General features: G+C 40.0%; 1 protein-coding gene across 1 annotated transcript in view; it reads left to right on the top strand.

The window, feature by feature from the left end:
• Fgd6 (FYVE, RhoGEF and PH domain containing 6) overlaps nucleotides 1-18530 on the top strand; it is a 111635-nt gene that overhangs the window by 71243 nt on the left and 21862 nt on the right. Inside the window, exons 9-12 of the mRNA XM_055627763.1 lie at nucleotides 12685-12735; nucleotides 16623-16681; nucleotides 16762-16833; nucleotides 18398-18466. Coding sequence (XP_055483738.1) covers nucleotides 12685-12735; nucleotides 16623-16681; nucleotides 16762-16833; nucleotides 18398-18466 — 251 coding nt within the window. The remainder of the gene's footprint in view (nucleotides 1-12684; nucleotides 12736-16622; nucleotides 16682-16761; nucleotides 16834-18397; nucleotides 18467-18530) is intronic.

An 18530-nucleotide genomic window follows, 5' to 3' on the forward strand; every position in this document is an offset into this window, starting at 1 on the left:
CTTCCTTCCTTCCTTCCTTCCTTCCTTTTGAGGGGTTTGTGGGTTCTTAAATTTTGATTTTTAATGTTGTTTGAGGCAGGGTCTTGCTGTGTAGTCCTGGCTAGCTTGGTACTTGCTACATAGCCCAAATTGGCTTCAGACTCACCATAATTCTGCTTTGGACTAAGGAATACTAGAAATACAGACATATTCCACTACACTAGTCTCTTGGACTTATTTTCACTTGGGTATGTATATATTTTTAATTTATAGATACAGTCCACATAAGAGTGTAGGCTGGCCTAGAATGCATTATATAGCCCAAGCTGCCTGGAACTTGCAGGAATCTTCTTGCATGCATGCATGTATGTATACTACATGCATGCTTGGTGCTCCCTGAGGTCAGAAAAGGGTATCAGGTGCCCTGGAACTGGAGTCAGAGTCAGTTGTGGACCAGCATTTGGGTGCTGGGAATTGAACATAGGTCCTCAATAAGAGCAACATGGCCTCTCAACTGCTAAGCCATCTCTCCAGTCCAGATGTTAAGTCTTAAGTCTGCATCTGTTTAAATGATTAACCGGGATTGCATGTTTAAAAAAATAAGTTCAAATTACTTAATCCCCCCCCAACAACCTTGTAATTTCAAACGCATAATGGTACAGTAGTTAAAAGGAAGAATAAGCCTCTATTTGAATCAACTCCTGATGTTGATGATTATCTATCGAAGTACTTGGCAGAAGAGGGGAAGATTCCTGCCTGACTCAGTATAAGTGGACTTGTGCTTGCCCTGGTTTCTTGGCAAAGTCTGAGAGAGTCTGAGAAATGCATAGATGAAAGACCGGTAGGACAGGATATTTCTTTTAGAGAAAAGTGAGTGGAAATCCCCAGAGGCAGTGGTCCTTGCTGCTGTTTAGCCATCCTGTTTTTTTCTTGCAATGCTTTCTCCCACAGGAGAACTTCAGTTTCTGCTGAAGTTCTTTTCTCTCTCTTCCCTGAATAAAAAATTCCCCCAACGCCTTGATGGGAAACCTTGTGGAACCCCCAGGTGTGAAGCACATGGCCATGACTCAGGTCCCCCAGCAGAAATAAAGTAAATGCACACATAAATTAATTAAGTCTTGGTAGCAGTTTTTTTTTTAATCAACTCAAAATAAGATCTAAAAGGATGCATACAGTTGTGTAGTAAAATGTCCGAGGAAACACTGAGTGATTTGCCTAATGGATCCTGAATGCTTTTAAGTGTCCTTTTGTGTTGGCTAGTCAAGGTTAATGCATCAGAGTTAGGACTTTCCTAAGTGTGTGGAGCACTCAGATCCCCTGGAGTTGGAACGTTTGGGAATCCAGAAGCAACAGCCAGGGAGCAAGCAGACACTGCCTCAGAAGCAGCATCAGTCTGCTGCCTCTTTCTCAGCTCTTCAAAGAAAGAAGCTATCTGGGTCTTAGAGGTCTTGACCAATATCAGACTTGACCAACTGAAAGGTCTAGGAAATGAGAAGTTGCTCCATTTTAGGATGTGCAGTGGCACCATGAATGTGTGCTGGATGGACAGGTCACTACAGAGCAGTTAAAACTGAAAGCAAGCTTCCATGACTCAGGCTCTTACAGAAGGATTAAACTTCCCCTCCCGGTTACTCCCAGCTAGGATCTCCAGGTCTTCCTTTCCCTCCCAAGCCTGCTCCTGTGGTCATCCAGGTCAGAGCTTTCTCCACCCACTGCATGTTGCAGAAATGTCTTCAGACTGGCCAAACTACCTGTTTGTTATCCCACTGCGTGTAACCCAGCAAATCATTGCTTCATTTCTCTGCCAAAGGTGTACTTTGATTCTGCTTATTAGATTTTGATGATTGATTTATTTGTTATTTAATTTATTTACTTATTTATGTTCATGCTGAGGATTGATCCTAGGACCTCAGGCATGCTTTGCAAGTAAGTATTCAGTCACTTAGCTATCCCCAGCCCTTACTGTGCGAGCTAGAAAAGCGGAGAGTACACTTATCTACAGTATAGAGACCTCAGTTCGTAAACTCAGCCTACTTAAATCTTCCTTTCCTTTGCTCTAGTTGTAGTAGGCTTCACTGTCTGCTGAAGCATGTCCTTCCAGGATCAGTTCACTCATACATGAATCGCTCACCCAGCAAATGCTCCTCTGGACCAGTCCTGACCTGGACACCTGGGCCTGACAGGCAGCACAGAAATGGCCCTCAGCCCACAGGTTGTCTCAGAGGCGGTGTCCAGCAACTCAGGTTCCCACTGAACTCTTCTTCTTTCCTTACAATTTGTGTGGATCTTGCCACTTGTTATTTTTGCAAAGGTCACATTTTTCCTTCAAAGGGTTCTTTTGTGTATGTAAAAATATGTATGTAATATAAAAAGGCAAATCCCTTTTCATCTTCTATTATTTGGAAATGACTCAGACCTTTTCAGACTTTTTATCTCTACATATATATTAGAATTTTTCTTCATAAAACTGTTTTTTATTTGTGGAACATTATTACATTGAAGGAAGTTGAATCAAGCAGGATCACTGAGGAGAAAGTATATTGAAAAATGTAATTTATAATTCTGAAAATCTTTTGCACTTTCACAGTTATGAGGAAACAACAGTCCTTTGAACTTTGATTCATTGTACTTTCTTTGATCTTATTCAAAATATTTATGTTATATTAAAGTTGTTTTAGAGGTATATTTTATTACTCTTTCCCGTAGTCTTTGCCTTTGTCTGAGATGACAATAATTCCCTCTAGCTTTTAGAAAGCCAAGACTTTCCGTGAGAATGAGATATTAAAAACACCTGTTGTAGTGTTTGAAGCTGCGAATGTGAGTGATAACCAGGCTAGTCTACAGATTTAAAAAGTAACCTAATAGATTACACTTAGAAAATCCTTATGAAAACTTATTCTATTTTACAAAAAATATATATATTATATAGCTATATGAACATATATAATACATTGTATAATATTAACATTGTGTATATATTATATATTAATACCAATGATTAGTCATTCATTATATTCTTTAATACAATAATATCTTTATGTTAATATTAATATAATAATGAGCATAGTTAATTATTAACTAATTCATAATTATATTGCAATATATAATGAATAGTTGATATATTACGGTATAATATAACATCATAGATTTATATAATATATCAATATAAATAAAATACCTCAAGTATTTTATTTATATTTTATTTATATTAATATAAAACCAGAGCTAACTGTATGCATCAAAAATCATTTTACTTGGGCATAGTGGCCCATACCTTTAGTCTTAGCACTTGGGGGCACAGTTCGCCAACTTTTCTGCATAGCAAATTCCAGGATAGCCAGGGTTGCGTAGTAAAACCCTGTCTCAGAACAAGAACAACACAATTAAACAGGTAATTTGACCACTTTCTATAGGTCAGAACTTGATTTCCAAAGGTTGATGGTGATCATATCTTAGACTCCAGACCAAGAATTTACTTTCTCACGAACCCAAAGACTTTGATGGGGGCATTTCTATCCGTGTGAGATAGGGGATAATGCTATCCTGAATTTGTGTTAATTAGACCAGCTGCTGTGCTGTTGCAATTCATTTTTAATTGTGGTTTTGAGGAATTCATGTTAAGAGATTCTGTTCGATAAATTGTATCTTAGAAATATTTAAAAGCTTTGGGAAGACCTCAGGACCTAAGAAGTAAGCACGCCCTGTCTACCTATGCTTCTGTCTGTTTCTTTTTGTGGTTTTATGGCAGTCTCATGTAGCCTACACTGGTCTTCAACTTCCTGAGGAGCCAAGGATGGTCATGGAACTTCTGGTCCTCCTGCCTTCACTATCCTAGGATTATAATCTTCCATCTTGATGGGGTACTGGGGATCATAGTCAGGGCTTTGTGCTTGTTAGGCAATTACTCTTGCACCCGAACTACATACTCAGACCTATTCTGGTTTTGTTGTTGTTTTGAGACAGGGTGTCATGTAGCACAGGTGACTTCAAATTCATTATATAGCCAAGGATGACCCTGAGCACCCCATCTTCGTGCTTCCACCTCCCAAATGCTGGTATTACAGTCTGTGCTACCTCACCTAGCCAAATGTGCTTCTTTAGTACTAAATTAAATGAGATCTGACGGGAGGATAGATAATTACTATCACTTAGAGGTAGTGCTAATGAGAGTCTACAATTTTTTCCATTGTCTGCCTCAACTATAATTTGCATTAAAATGTATGTGATTTCCGTGGTGATAGAGTCACAAAGGTTGTTAATACTTCTGGGCTTTGCTACCAGTATTCCTGGTAGACAGAAACTCTTATTTCATTTAAAGGTTAATGAAAATGGGGCTGGGTGTGGTGGTGCACTCATTTAATCCCAGCACTCTGGAAGCAGAAACAGGTGTATCTCTGTGAGTTTGAGGCCAGCCTGGTCTACATTGCAAGTTCCAGGACAGCCAGAACTACACAATGAGATGGTGTTTTGTAGAAACAAAACAATAAGGTTAATGAAAATCAAGTCTGTCTGTTTATGTGCATGTGTTTTGTCCATCCACGATTGCAGATGACCTGAATTCCACTGGGGGAGATGGACACAAAGCCATTCTTTCTTCAGTTCTTAGTGCAGGTTTGACCCAGGTTCCCTGGAACTTGTCTTGGCAAAGATTTAGTGAGCAGAATTTGTTGCTAGAATTTCTCTCACAGTTTTTGTCAGAATCACAGGCTCATAAGAACTGTTCCAATTATAGAAAACATGGAAATTCAGCTAAACTTGAACTTGCTCTGGTGATTAGGTTTGCTTTGTTCTTCACTTACCTGTTGTTGCATAGTGAATTACACTTGTTTTCCCTAAGCCTGACTTTGCTTTGTTGATGGAGTGGTAGGGACAAATATGGACAAGAGTTTCTTTACACTTCAGAGTGGCTTAATGTGCTAAGGCCCTTTCTTTGTACTTGAGATCCTCACTTGATCAACTGGCAGCCTTGGTTGTCCAGCCACTAAGAAAAGGAGTCTTTGAAAATTCAGAATAACCCTGGAGAGCTTCCTTTGTGGTCTGCCCATTCTAAGATGCAATTCTAGATCTTATCACAGAATGAACTTGGGATCAGGTTTGTTCATGAGTCCTTTGAAACTTCCTTTTTGAGACCAAAGTCATCAAAATCTTGGGTAGATAGACAAGATTTTTCTTGGCTCTGCCGAGTATTAACGTGCTCAGTTGATGTCCACGTCCAGTCCCCATTAAGGGACTACATCACCTGTGAAAGGAGCGGTTTTTTACTCACAGAATGGTGTTCCTTGCATTCGAAGCCATGAGTCTGGAAAGAAAAAGAAAACCATAAAGGTCCTTTTTCTATATTATACAAATGCCATGTTTTTAAAGGCAGGTCTAGGCCACATAGTTAAGGACTAGAATTGAACTGGTGTTTGAAAAATGGAAGAATTGGAGTACTTTTTAATTAGTAATGATCTTACCAGTGCCTGGTGTCTGAGACCAGTGTGTCCAGGTTCGGATTGAAACAAGTGTCCACAGATTTCAAAGTAGCAAGGAAACTTCATTCAATAGTACAGTGATAGGACTGATCAGAGTATACTGTCAAGAGTGACAGTGAGACACATGAGGGAGAGAGTACTCAAGAGCCCCAGTTATTGATTGGGACTTTTTTTATGGGCTCAAAAGGAAATGGTTGCAGATTACTAAAGGGTATACTTTGGATGGTTCCCTATTTTAACTAACAGATTTCAGTTAAATAATTACTTTTTCTGCTGTGCAAGGCCCTTCCCAAGATGCAACTGATCTTTCCATATGTACACCTAGTGCTGGTATATAGGGGATTATCCCTAAATATTCTCTCAGAGGACACAGTTTTCCTTAGTACATAGTCACAAAATTAATTCAGGCTGAATATGTCTCTAATTCATATACGCAGTGTTGCCAGGAATACATTTGAATAGAAACCACCTGTGTTTGATGGTTGTTAGCGTTGTCCTGTTCTGCAGTGTGGAGTGGACTGGATATGTAGCTGATGCAAGAGATCCTAAGCTGCTAGGTGCATTGTTAGAAAAGTGTGTATGTGCTTTCTTGTAATACCAGCACCTGGGAGGTGGTAGCAGGAAGGTTAAGAGTTCAAGGTCAGCTGAGTATGAGACCACCCTTTTGAGAATGCTTTTCAAAATCATAATTTTAAAACATTTCATAGTTATTCCTCCAAAAGTAATTTGAAATATGGAAAAAGACAAATTATCAAAATGATGATCTGTGCTACTTAAAATGATCACACCATGTATCCAAATCTGTTAATTTTCAGGAGTGTGATAAGATACCATTTATAACATCAACTGTGCCTAGACCACAGATTTAAGACTATTGTCAGGGAATAAAATAGAGAAGGAAATCCTTGTATTGCTAAGACACATCAAGCATTTATAAAGCCAGAAGGAAATCAGATTTATACTGATACTGCTGGTGGTAACAGACACCTGTAACCCCAGCACTCAGGAAGCTGAGGCAGGAGGATGGAAGGCTTGAGGACAGCCTATGCTACATAGCAAGACACTGTCTTCTTGAAAACAAAACAAAATGAAGCTTTCTGGCTCATGCCTATAATTATGGAGGCAGTATTGATCAGGAGTTCAGCCTAGTTTGGGCTGTATGAAGACCTGTTTCAAAGAGAAATGCTGTATAGATTATTTTTTGTTTTGTTTGTTTTTTTGTTCTAATTTAGTTGTTTCCTGCCACAGACAGAGTCTTGCTGTTACCCTTGTGCCTCAGCCTCCTGGATATCGGGGTCACTGACATATGACGGCATACCTAGCCAGACTAGCTCTTTCACAAATCCAGATGTGCTGTAGGGACTGGTGGCCCTTACTGGTAGAATGCTTGCTTAGTCTTAGCAAGGCCTGAGTCTGATCCCCAACGCCAGAAAAATGAACGATCAAACACAAATAAATTAAAATGCAATGGAGAAAAAGGTTGCAAGATTGTTCCCTAGCTAGACATTACTAGACCATGGGAGTAAGAATTTCTTTAAAAAAAAAATTCATGCAATGTATTTTGATTAGTTTTCCCCTCCATGATCTCCCAGATCCTCTCCATCTCCCCACCCATCCAACTCCATGTCAAACAGACACAAAACAAACAAACTAGAATAAAACAAAACAAGCAAACAGAGTAAATAAAGAAAAAGCATGAAAAACACACACTTAGACATATACCCTGCCTCATGAAAACTCAAAATTGGAAACCATAATATATAAGGAAAAGACCTATAAGGTAAAAAAGATGCCCAAATAAGGCATTGTAAGACAAAAGAAAATCTTCAAAAATACCCTTGAGTATGTTTTGTGTTGGTTATTTACAGCTGAGCATGGAGCCTGCCCTTAATTGTGGTTTGTAATTTTTTCTTTGTGAATGATTATCAATTGGAGATAGCTTCTGGATCAGGAATGGGAGCTTGTGCCCACTTCCCCTCTCAGCACTGGGACCCCATGAAAGCCAGACCTATGTAGGCCCTGTGTATGCTTCCAGGTCTGAGTTCATATCTGTGTCAGTCCTGTTGTGTCTAGAAGGCTGTGTTACCCATCCCCACTAGCTCTTACAATCTTTCCCCCTCTTCAGCAGATTTCCCTGAGCCCCAAGGGGAGGGATTTGATGGAGACATCCCATTTAGGATTAAGGATCTGAAGATCTCACCCTCTCCCTCTCCCTCTCTGCACATTGTCCAGCTGGAGGTCGTTGTTAGTTCCCATTTCCTGCAGGAGGATGAAGGCTGAGCGAGACATGAATCATTTCACATAGCGGAATGTTGTTAGGAGTCATCTTATTGCAGTGTTCCTTTAGCAGAACAGTTGTATTTGGTTTTTCAGAGGAGTCAGAATTTCAGCCTCTGCTGCCTTAGAATCTAGCTCTAGGAATCCCTCCTAGCTGCCTTGAAGAAATCAGTCTTGTAGCTTGACATGTGGACATTTTTTTTCTATTTCAAATGACATGATCTTTGGAGAGGCAGGGTAATGTTTCTAACTTTGGGACTTTGTAAAACAGGCTCATTGCAAGGGTTGATAACCTTTCTCAGGATCCGGTTACTCCTCATGTGCTGCTAAACTCACCATGAATTATAGAGGAAAGAACAAACCTGAACAAACACATCAAGCCTTGTCCTCCAATTTGGAACATTTTACTCTGGAACAATACTCCTCCCAGCTGCTTTCAGCACAATCTGTGTTTGAAGGCACAAAGTCCTAGACTCCCACCAGTGATGGAAATTTAGTGAGCAGTTTCTGAGCAGTTTCTAATTTTAGTTGGTTATTGGTTGGTTATGATTAAGAGTGTAAGGCTTACTAGGAGCTCTGGTGTAGAAAATGTAGAGCTTCAAGAAGATGTAGAGTTTTAGGGCCCCATCCTTTCATCTTGGACCTTTTGTGAGTAGCAAGTTACCTGTCTATGAGCATCCCTAGGGGTTGCATATGGGTGTGTTTCAATTTGTTTTGCATTACTAATGTTAAGGGACAAAATGCTCCAGAGTTAATTAGCCAATGGTGCCACCTGGTGGTCCAAGAGTACATTTTGTGATGTCCCCATATCAGTAAATTAATTCTCATTTCTCTCCCTCTTCTCCAGCCCATCTCTAACACTGTCTTTGTCTCTAAAGATTTCCACCTCCTAAGTGCTGAGGTTACGTGTGCGCACCACCACTCCCCTTCTTTTTCTTTCCTGGTTTTGATTTAAAATAGCAACAATAGTCTCTTTGGGGTTTGAGACACACACACACACACACACACACACACACACACACACGTATAAAACAACTCTTTAAACTATGCTTAATTTGTTTAGGCAGGGGCAGGCAATTCATGATGTTACAGATTTAACTTGGCAACTGAAACAACTGCCTGCCCATATGATTCGTGTGAACATTTCTGCAGGGCCAGGCCCCAAATGGGAGATGGTGACCAATACCCATGAGTATGCAGGTCGTCTGTCTAACCTCCTTTGCTGCTTTCACCGCAGCTTCAGCCAGTCCTGGGGCAGCTGGTGGTTTCAGTGCTGTCTGACTCACACTGATCAGTCATCCTCCTCATGGTGCTGCCAAGGTCCCGACTGATTCATAACTGTTGAAGGGAATCATGAATGGAAGCGCAGATTAGCTGCAAAGCTGAATTGTAGAGACCAATATCACATTTTAAAAATTAGCAGGAAGCTGACTTATCTGCATTCCTTCCTTGATTAATAGCTTGTTGTAGTGCTGGAGAGATGGCTCAGCAGTTAAGAGCACTAGCTGCTCTTTGAGAGTATCTGTGTTCAATTCCCAATACCCACATGGCAGCTCACAACTGTGTATTTCCAGGGGATCCCACACGCTTACAGATATGCGTGCAGGCAAAACACCAGTGTATGTGAAATAAAGATAAATAACTTAAAAAATAGCTTGTAGTAGCAACCTCTTTAGTATATTTTCTTTATAGCATTTGTACTCAACCCCTGTTCTTTAAAAGTGCATGTTGGCAGACCAGCAGCCCAATTTGAACACTAGCCCAAACCAAAACCAACTAAAAACCAAACAAACAAAATGCAATTTAGATGCTTATCAGGCTCTTGAAAATGATCCTGAGGTCAGGATTTTGTAATATGCCTGTCTTCTAGGAAGCTTTCTGGGGATAAAGAAATTATTCCATTTGTAGATAGAATCTACTACTGTATAGATGAACAAGAACTGGAAAAAAAAGAAAAAGAGAAACTTGCCATAAGTCTGACGTTTAAGTAAATTTGTTTCCCTGTCCAGATTCTTTAGCTAACTACAATCTTAAGAAAAACCACTTGGGTGTTAAGAATATCTATTAAAAAGGGAAGTCTGGGCTGGCAAGATGACTCGGAGGGAAACGTGCTTACTGTTTTGCCTCATGACCTGAGTTCAGTCTCAAAGCTTTTGGTAGTAGGAGAGAATGGGGGCTGGGCGTGGTAGCACATGCCTTTAATTCCAGCACTTTGAGTCAGAGGCAGGTAGATCTGTGTAAGTTCAAGGCCAGCCTCGTCTACAATTGGAGTTCAGGACAGCCATGGCTACACAGAGAAACCCTGTCTTGAAAAACCAAAGGTAAGGGAGGGAAGGAACAAACTGGCCCTTAGAGTTTATCTTCTGACCTGCTTATGTACATCACAGCATGCAAATGCCTCACACAAGTACAAATATAACAAACAAACAAATAAATAAATGTTAAAAAAAACAAAGGATAAGTTTGTCAACCATAACAGTTGTTTTGTTTGCTTTTGAGACAGGGTCTCACTGTGCTGGAGGGTGGCCTAGAATTCATTAGCCTCCCCCCTGTGCAGGAATTACAGGCATGACCCTATACAGTGTCTCAATACTGGCACTTTTAGCCATAGAATTGTTAAATACAAACTCATTGAACGTGGCTTGTATGTGGGATGCATTTTGAGTCAAGGTAAGAATAGCTTGTTTTGTTTTATTGAGACAGAGCTTCCCTCTGCCACTCAGGCTAGCCTGAAATTCATCATGTCATCTAGGCTAGCCTTAGATCCCTGGCAGTACTTTTACTTCAGGCTCCTGGGCTAGAGTAGCAGGCACAAGCCAACACACCTGGCTTAATAAGCATTGTCGAGCGGAGGCTAAGCATAGTGTGTGAGCAATAGATTTCAGTCATTTTTTGTGATTTTTTTTTTTTTCATATTTCATCAGAGGCATTCCATGCTCTGTGTTTGGGCTGCCTTTAGTTCTAAATTTTTAGTGACCTACCCTGGCAAGATGTAGGTACTGCCATGCCTCAAGGATGCTTACTATGGTTATATACAGCATCTTAGCAGGTTTGTACTACCAGGCTGGGTAATTAGAGTGTGTATATCCAGACTCCATGGGCCCTTAGATCATTATCTCAAGATTCAGGAAGTTTCAACACTTTGAGTTTATCTGTTGTTACATTTGGAAAACCACTACTAACATCCAAGTTTCCATATTTGCTGTGAGCACATCTTCTGCATGAATCTACTTCAGCATGAATCTCCATGCTAAAATTATATCTGTTCATGATATTGTTAAACTGGGTCTGATATGCCAGTTTTCTACCATGCTTTTCCTCCTATCATTTTCTGCACTTCTACAGGCGTTCTAGTTCAGCCTTTATTGAGAATGTGCTGGGTGTTCGTGGGTAATGGGATATGAATCTTACAAATAAGAGAAGCATAGAATAACTGTCATGTCATGTTCTGTTCAAAGGAGAAAACAATGCTTTTAAATAGAAAGGTTTATAGGAGAGGGGCATCTCAGAAGAGCCTTAAACTATCAGTTGAAGAACAGGGATGTAGTTTAGTGATAGACCATGTCTGAGGCCCTGGAGTCCATCCCCAACATTACACACACACACACACACACACACACACACACACACACAACTATCAAGATGGTGAGTCAGATTTTATATGCCAAGACAGAAGAAGGAATTAAAAAGGAAAGCAGTTAGTGACAGAAATCATGGAGCCAGGAAATATATGGGAATTGTTTGAATTGTTCCCAACCAAATTTGGGTTGTGAACAAGGGGTCTGGTTTAGGTAATAGCAAGAAAGTCAGAAAAGTAAGTAACAGACCATGTGGTAGGGGATAGTAAATTCTAAAGAAAAAAGTTGGATGGATAACAAGGACATCCAATATTTCTCAACAGAGAAATAACTGTTGTGTGACATTTTTTTTATATTAAAGAGTTACCAAATAGAACCTTTTCCCATAAGTCACACTATACCATGTTTTTTATGTTGTTTACATACTGTCTTCAGCTAGCCCAGGGTTTCTGGACTTCAGCCACATTGAAATTTGGATCATCTATTGTGAGGCTGTATCAAAGTTGAATCCCTAACCTCCACACCAAATGCCAGTAGCGTCCCCTCTCCCTAGCTGTGACAGTAGAAATTGTCAGCAGACACTGTTAGATGTCCTCTGAGGGCAGAAGTCTGCATTTGGAAAGTACAGGTTTAGAACACGTGGGGAGTTACTTTGGTATTCTGAGTACTGGTAGATTCTTAGGTTGAGAAATCTGTAATTTGGGCCTTCAGTGTATCAGTGCCTCGAGGTTCAGTATTAGATCTTGAAGTTAAGGTATTTCATGTGTGGTGGAGTAAACATTAGGGAACCTGGATTGCGTTCTTTGACCCGGGGACAAAATGAGTTTTATGACTTGGTCATATGATACTAAACTTTTTTTTCATGGTTTTTCTTTGGTTTGGCAAGCTCTCACTGTGTAGCTCAGGTTGTATTGGCCTCAAACATTAGACACTCCTGCCTCCTGCTTCTGGTCAGAGGTGAAGTTATAAATGTGTTCTCCAAGCCCTGCTGATTTCTTACCTCAATACTTATAGCTTTCAGTCTGTGGGTCTCAACTCTTTCACAGAGGAACTCCTAAGACTATCGTAAAACACAGATATTTTCATTATGATTCAAATCAGTGGCAAAATTACGGTTATGAAGTAGCAATGAAAACAATTTACGATTTTGGGGTCACTGCAACATGAGGCACTATAGTAAAGGGTTGTACCATTAGGAAGGTTGAGAACCACTCTCTTATACAGTCTTTGCAGTTCTGGTTTTGTACACCTGATTGCAGGGTTTTGTTCTTCTACAGTTGGGCTAAACATAAAACTGAAGTATTAAATTAAAAAGATGAGTTAGGGATTGTCCATACTGCATTGTTCTAAATACTCTTGATTTGTTTCTTTTCTAGATTACTTAAAGAACCTTCTAGAAGGCTCTGTAGATCACAGAGACACAAAAGGTAACTAACCTTTGCAGTCTTACCTTGTGTATTTTGTTTACTTAGTTAAGCCTGGAAAGGAAAGATACACTAAGAACAAAGCCCTTATGTGAAACCTGATTTTAAAGGTTCCCTTGGGCAGATGAAACTGGAGCTAGGGGAAGTATCGGCGGCAGGTGATGGCAGTCACAGGAGACCCACAGGCTGGCCTCCAGGAGAGTGGATGCGCCTGGATGCTTCCTCAGGAAGCCCCTTTCTTGTGTGTACCATCACTGCTGTGGTGTCCATGTTCTGTCTTTCTGAGCCAGAGACTGAACCAGATGATTCATCAGGTCATTTCAAACTTGAAAGTGAAGTGACTGCACTGCAAGACAAGGATAAAGTTTAAGCCAGGCACAGTGACACACTCATGTAACCCCAGTACTTGGGAAGCTAAGACAGGAGGATCTCCAATAGTCTGAGGCTAGCCTGGGCTGTGGTTAACACCCTGACTATAAACGAAGCAACCCACAAAAAGATAAAATCTAAAGTATCTGCCGAAGTATTATATTATCCTTTTCTCCCTGCCTTGACATCTCGGAATAACTCTGGTTAGGGTTTCTGTTTATTGCTCATATTACCTCTTCAGGTGTCATAGGCTTATCTTCAGAAATTTATTAAACAAGTCCATGTCCACTCCATTAATTTATGAATTTTGATCATATCCTTATGTATTCTATATAGCTTCAGATTTAAAACTTGAGTGAGTTTGGGGGCTCAGTGGTTAAGAATACTTATTCTTGCAGAGGACCCAGGTTCAGTTCCCAGCACCCACATTCTGGCTCATACTCATCCATAACTCCAATTCTAGGGGATCTGATGCCCTCGTCTGGCCTCTGCAGGCACTAGGCATGCATCCATTGTACATACATGCAGGCAGAATACGCATACACGTAAAATATTTTTTTAAAAATTGAGCTTGTTTCAAAGCTATTTTTAGAGATTTATAATTATTGTTGCATAATCATTTTATGTCTTCTCTAGCTTCTATTTGTGTTTTGTTGTTTTGTTTTTTGTTGGCTTGGCTTAATTTTTTTAAACAAGTTTTAATTGTAGCATAGCTTGGCTTAAAAGTTGCTTATAGCCAAGGATGACCTTGAACTTCTAGTCCTTCTGCCTGTACGTCCTAAGTACTGTTGTTACAGATACTTGCCACCAAGTCTTGCTATTTTGTTCTGAGGAAGAATAGCCTTGAACTTATGATCCTTGCCTCAGCCTCTTGAATGTGGGGTTTACAGGCCTGTACCTCTACTCTCAACTTATGTCTTTGATGTGGTTGTTCGTGATACTATAAATTCAATTCGGGACACATGCTAAGCAAATGTTCTACCACTGAATGATACTCATAGCCCAGAGTTATTACTAGCATTTTATTTTAAAAGAAAAGTTTGGGGGCTAGAGAGATAGCTCAGTGGCTAAGAGCACTGCCTTCTATTCTAGAATTCCCAGTATCCACATGGCAGCTCACAACTGTCTGTAACCACGGTTCCAGGAGACGTGACACTTTCATACAGACATACATGCAGACAAAACACCAATGTACATATAAAAATAAATAAATCTTAAAAAAAAAAAAAGTTTGAGATTGCTTGAATGATGTTCCATGTCTTCAGTAAAAGCATTGCTCCAGTTGATGAAGAAACTTAAAATCACCATCAAATAAATAATACAGGCAATAGCTTTAGAGTAAGAATACTCAGCTGTACAGAGTTATTTGGGAAGAGAAAAATGTGATAGTTGTAGAGGCAGAGAAGATGGCTTAGGGAAAAGCAGGACCCTAGATGAGCTGGAATAGGCAGGATGAAGAATAGGCACTGCTGACCTGAGGTTACTTCAGCAATACAGTGTTCACTCAACATGCACAAGACTTTGGTTTGTTTCCCAAGACACCCCCCCCCTACCCTTTTTATAGTGACCTTGGCAAACAGAGTCCCAAGAGACCTCTGTCCCACATCTCAGGACTTCTGCCTTCAAGAAAGTAGTCATTGATTCCATAGGTGAAGCAAGTAAAGATTTCAAGATGAAGGATCTCCGTCCATGGAGTTATCCACTTTCAAAGAGGCACAGATTAGATAAGCAGTGAACAGTGAGATGCACTGTGTGCTCAGAAGCAGAGCTGTAAATGGTGCAGAGGGCAGCTGTGGATTGGACTGTACTGGGGTGAGAGAAAATTAAGCAGATAGGTCTTTGAAAAATAGCCAGTCTTAAGTGGTAGAGTCATCAGCATCTCTTAAGGAGGTATTCATGTGAAGATAGTGTCAGGTGCATACGTTCTAGCATGTGGTGGGGTTTGCTATGTAAGGAAAGCCTACTTTCCTTGAATAACAGAGATAAGGTTGGGAGTGTAGCTCAATAGTAGAGCCCTAGCCTAGCATGAATGAAGCCCCAAGTTCCACCTCTAGCCTCTCTCTTTCTCTCTCTTTCTCTCTCTCTCTCTCTCTCTCTCTCTCAGAGTTTTTAAGTAATAGTGAAGAGAACACATGTTTAAGGGTTGGTACTATAAAGAGTACCCAAAACCAGGCATGGTAAAACACCAGCATTCAAGATAAGGCCAACCTTAGCTACATGAGAAATAGCTAGAACAAGGATTTAAGGCCAGCTTTGGCTACATGAGAAATAGCTGGAACAAGGATTTAGGCCAGCCTTGGCTACATGAGAAATGGCTCCTTTGTTGCTGAACACTTACTTACATAAAGCTCTTGGAGAACATGGTTTCCCCTTTAATGTTTCTCCTGTTTGTCTCAGAATGTCCCAGTCATATGTGCAGGGTGAGCATTTTTGTTTAGGTTAGTGACAGTTAAAGGGTGTGAACTTCTCTGCCAGTGGGACGTTTCTTGTCATTGTGACAAAGTATCCTTATACTTGTTCTTTATGCAATATTCTATCTTGGATGTGACACAGCCACATCTCCAGACAAAAGACTTAGCTAGGTGTGGTAGTACATGCCAATAATCCCAATATTACCCCAGCTGAGGCAGAAGGACAGCTTGAATACATACATACTTACATACATACATATATGCTTTTATTTGTAAGTATAAATATTCTGTGGTTAGAACATTTTAAAATGCTTGTGAAAGGCAAAGGACTAGTACAAATTACAAACCAAAAATTGTCCCATGGAGCTAAATCACCCAGCATACAAACTGATGCTTGAAGAGTCTATGCTAAGGTCTGTTTTATTTCTGTGTGTTTTATTCTCCCTCCTTCCCATCGCCTTTCCTCTTGTCCCTCTTTTCCTTCTTTCTCTATTGAGGATGAAGCCAAGGTCTCCCATTTCTCTTATTTCTAATTCACATCTCTTTAAATCAGTCTCCTAGAGGAAGGCTGAACCCCAGCCCTCTTCTGCTTTTTTTTTTTTTTTTGAAGACTTTGGTTTATTGGTGTTCAAATTGAACCAGGGCCTTTGGCATGTAAAGTACATGCTATATCACTAAGCTATATCACTTCCAACCTCTCACTCTTTGTTATTTCTCATAAGTCCTGCTTGCTTTATCAATCATTTCCCAAGACAGTTTATATTAGGGAAGACCTTAGCAACTAGGTAAAATCCTGTTCTTACCCTTGTAGCAGAGTAATCGTATCTCAGCAAAACCCAGCCAGCCCTGACACATGATCTGTGATCTCCTTAGGGTCTGGAACTCGATTTGTTCATTATTTATTTTGCTTTGTTTTTGCCTGTTTTTCTCTGCTTATCTTCTCACTGAATCTTAATGTCTATAGTTCTGGCTACTCATGGGCAACCAAGGTTCTCCCATGTTTTAGTTTCTGTGTAGTAGGTATTTTGTCAGCCAGAATTGCGTAATGTTGGGAATGTGTTTGCCTCATTGGTAATGACCAAATGCCCTTTCTATTCGTGTACATTTTAGATGCCCTAGCAGTTGTGATAGAGGTAGCTAACCATGCCAATGACACCATGAAGCAAGGGGTAAGTATCTGGGAGTGAAGGGCTGTACACTGTGGAACCTGGAAGCCCAGCCATCACATGCTCTGCATTGTCTTCTGTAGGACAACTTTCAGAAACTTATGCAAATTCAATACAGCTTAAGTGGACACCATGAAATTGTGCAGCCTGGGCGGGTAAGTGTTTTAGAATGCCTTCTACAGTAATACAGTGTGTCTGGGTACTGACTATAGCTATTTTTATTTTAGTTTTGAAAATGAGTTATGCTACTCTTCACTGACCTAATACACATCATTCTGTCCACTCAAAACAGTATGATGTAAGTCTCGGTGACAAGCAGTCCAATTCAATTAGGAGAGAGGCAGAGGACCCCATGGAGTTCCAATTGAGTGATTTAATGGGATCGTTTAATTGTGTAATACCAACTGAACTCACACAGCTTTGAAGGCAATGCCATCTAAAATCTTTAAGCCTGGAAGGGAACAAGATTGCTGTTTCGCTGCTCCTCACAGAGCAGGGAAGTGGTCTAAGAAATGGAGTCAGGGAGATGCACAGTGTCATCAGGCTGTTACATGTGCTCAGGATCAAGAACACACAGGCAGCTGTGTCAGTCTACTGAATGTCCCCGGGGCTAGCACAGGATTTATGAGACCGATTGTCATGCCTAAGTACTTTTTAAAATTTCTTCATCATTTTTGGCTTCTTTTCCTTTTTATCTTTTTAAAAACAACAACAACAAAAAAAAGTTGTGTGTGTGTGTGTGTGTGTGTGTGTGTGTGTGTGTGTAGGTCAAAGGACAATTGTTGGGAGGATGTTCTTTTACCATGTAGGTCTCAGGGATTGAACTCAGGTCATCAGGCTTTGAAGCTATTACTTTTACCTTCTGAGCCCCCTTTTCTAAAGTATTTTTTCATATTTTTATTTATATATTTTAATTTTATATTGATATTTTATATTTTTATGATTAAAATATACTTATATGTTTTAGTTAGATTTTATTTATATACAATATACTTCTATATGGTACATAAAGTATAATTTTATATTTAATCCTATATAATTAAATATGCTCTAAATATACTTATTTTTGTATTTTAATGTATAATAAAATATTGTGTTTTATATTTTTATGTTTCATATTTATATTTGATTTTATAAGACAGAGTCTTATATAACACAAGCTAGCCTTGAATTTACGTTCCACCTTGCAAGGGCTAGAATTACAGAATGGCATACTGCCTCATGCCTGGTTTGTTGAGGTGCTAAAAATCAAGCCCAGAGCTTCAAGAATGCTATGCAAGGACCCTTCTAACTGAGAAAACTGCCACCCTTTTTTCTCTTAAAAAATACTTATTTGTTTATTTTTATTTCTTGCATGAGTTTCATCTACCTGTGTATGACATATACCATGTGCCTGCAGTACCCTCGGAGGCAAGGAGAGGGTGTCAGATCTCCTGGAACTAGAGTTACAGGCAGTTTAGAGCTTTCCTCTGCAATAGAAACTAGTAATTTTGCTCAGTAAGCCATCCCTCTAGCCCCCCCTCCCCCCGCCTTTTTTTTTTTTTTATCTCATTTTTTAGTCATTTGGAGGGTTTATAAAGGAGCCATGACTGTAAAAGTCACAAAGAAGCTATGTCTCCCAGGCTCCCACAGAAACAGTTCAGGGAGAAGAATATTCTATGTGTATTGTAGTCACATGGTGATGGTAGGACTAACTGAGTGTTTGCTTGGATGGATTAGGTTTTTCTCAAAGAAGGCACGCTGATGAAGCTGTCTCGGAAAGTCATGCAGCCCCGAATGTTCTTCCTGGTAAGAGGGTCTGTGTGGTTTGACATGTCTAGGTGGACATGCTTAGTGGAATGCTTATATAACC

The sequence above is a fragment of the Psammomys obesus genome, unplaced genomic scaffold, assembly GCF_907164565.1.
Source record: "Psammomys obesus unplaced genomic scaffold, mPsaObe1.curated_primary_1811, whole genome shotgun sequence".
NCBI classification, from domain to species: domain Eukaryota; kingdom Metazoa; phylum Chordata; class Mammalia; order Rodentia; family Muridae; genus Psammomys; species Psammomys obesus.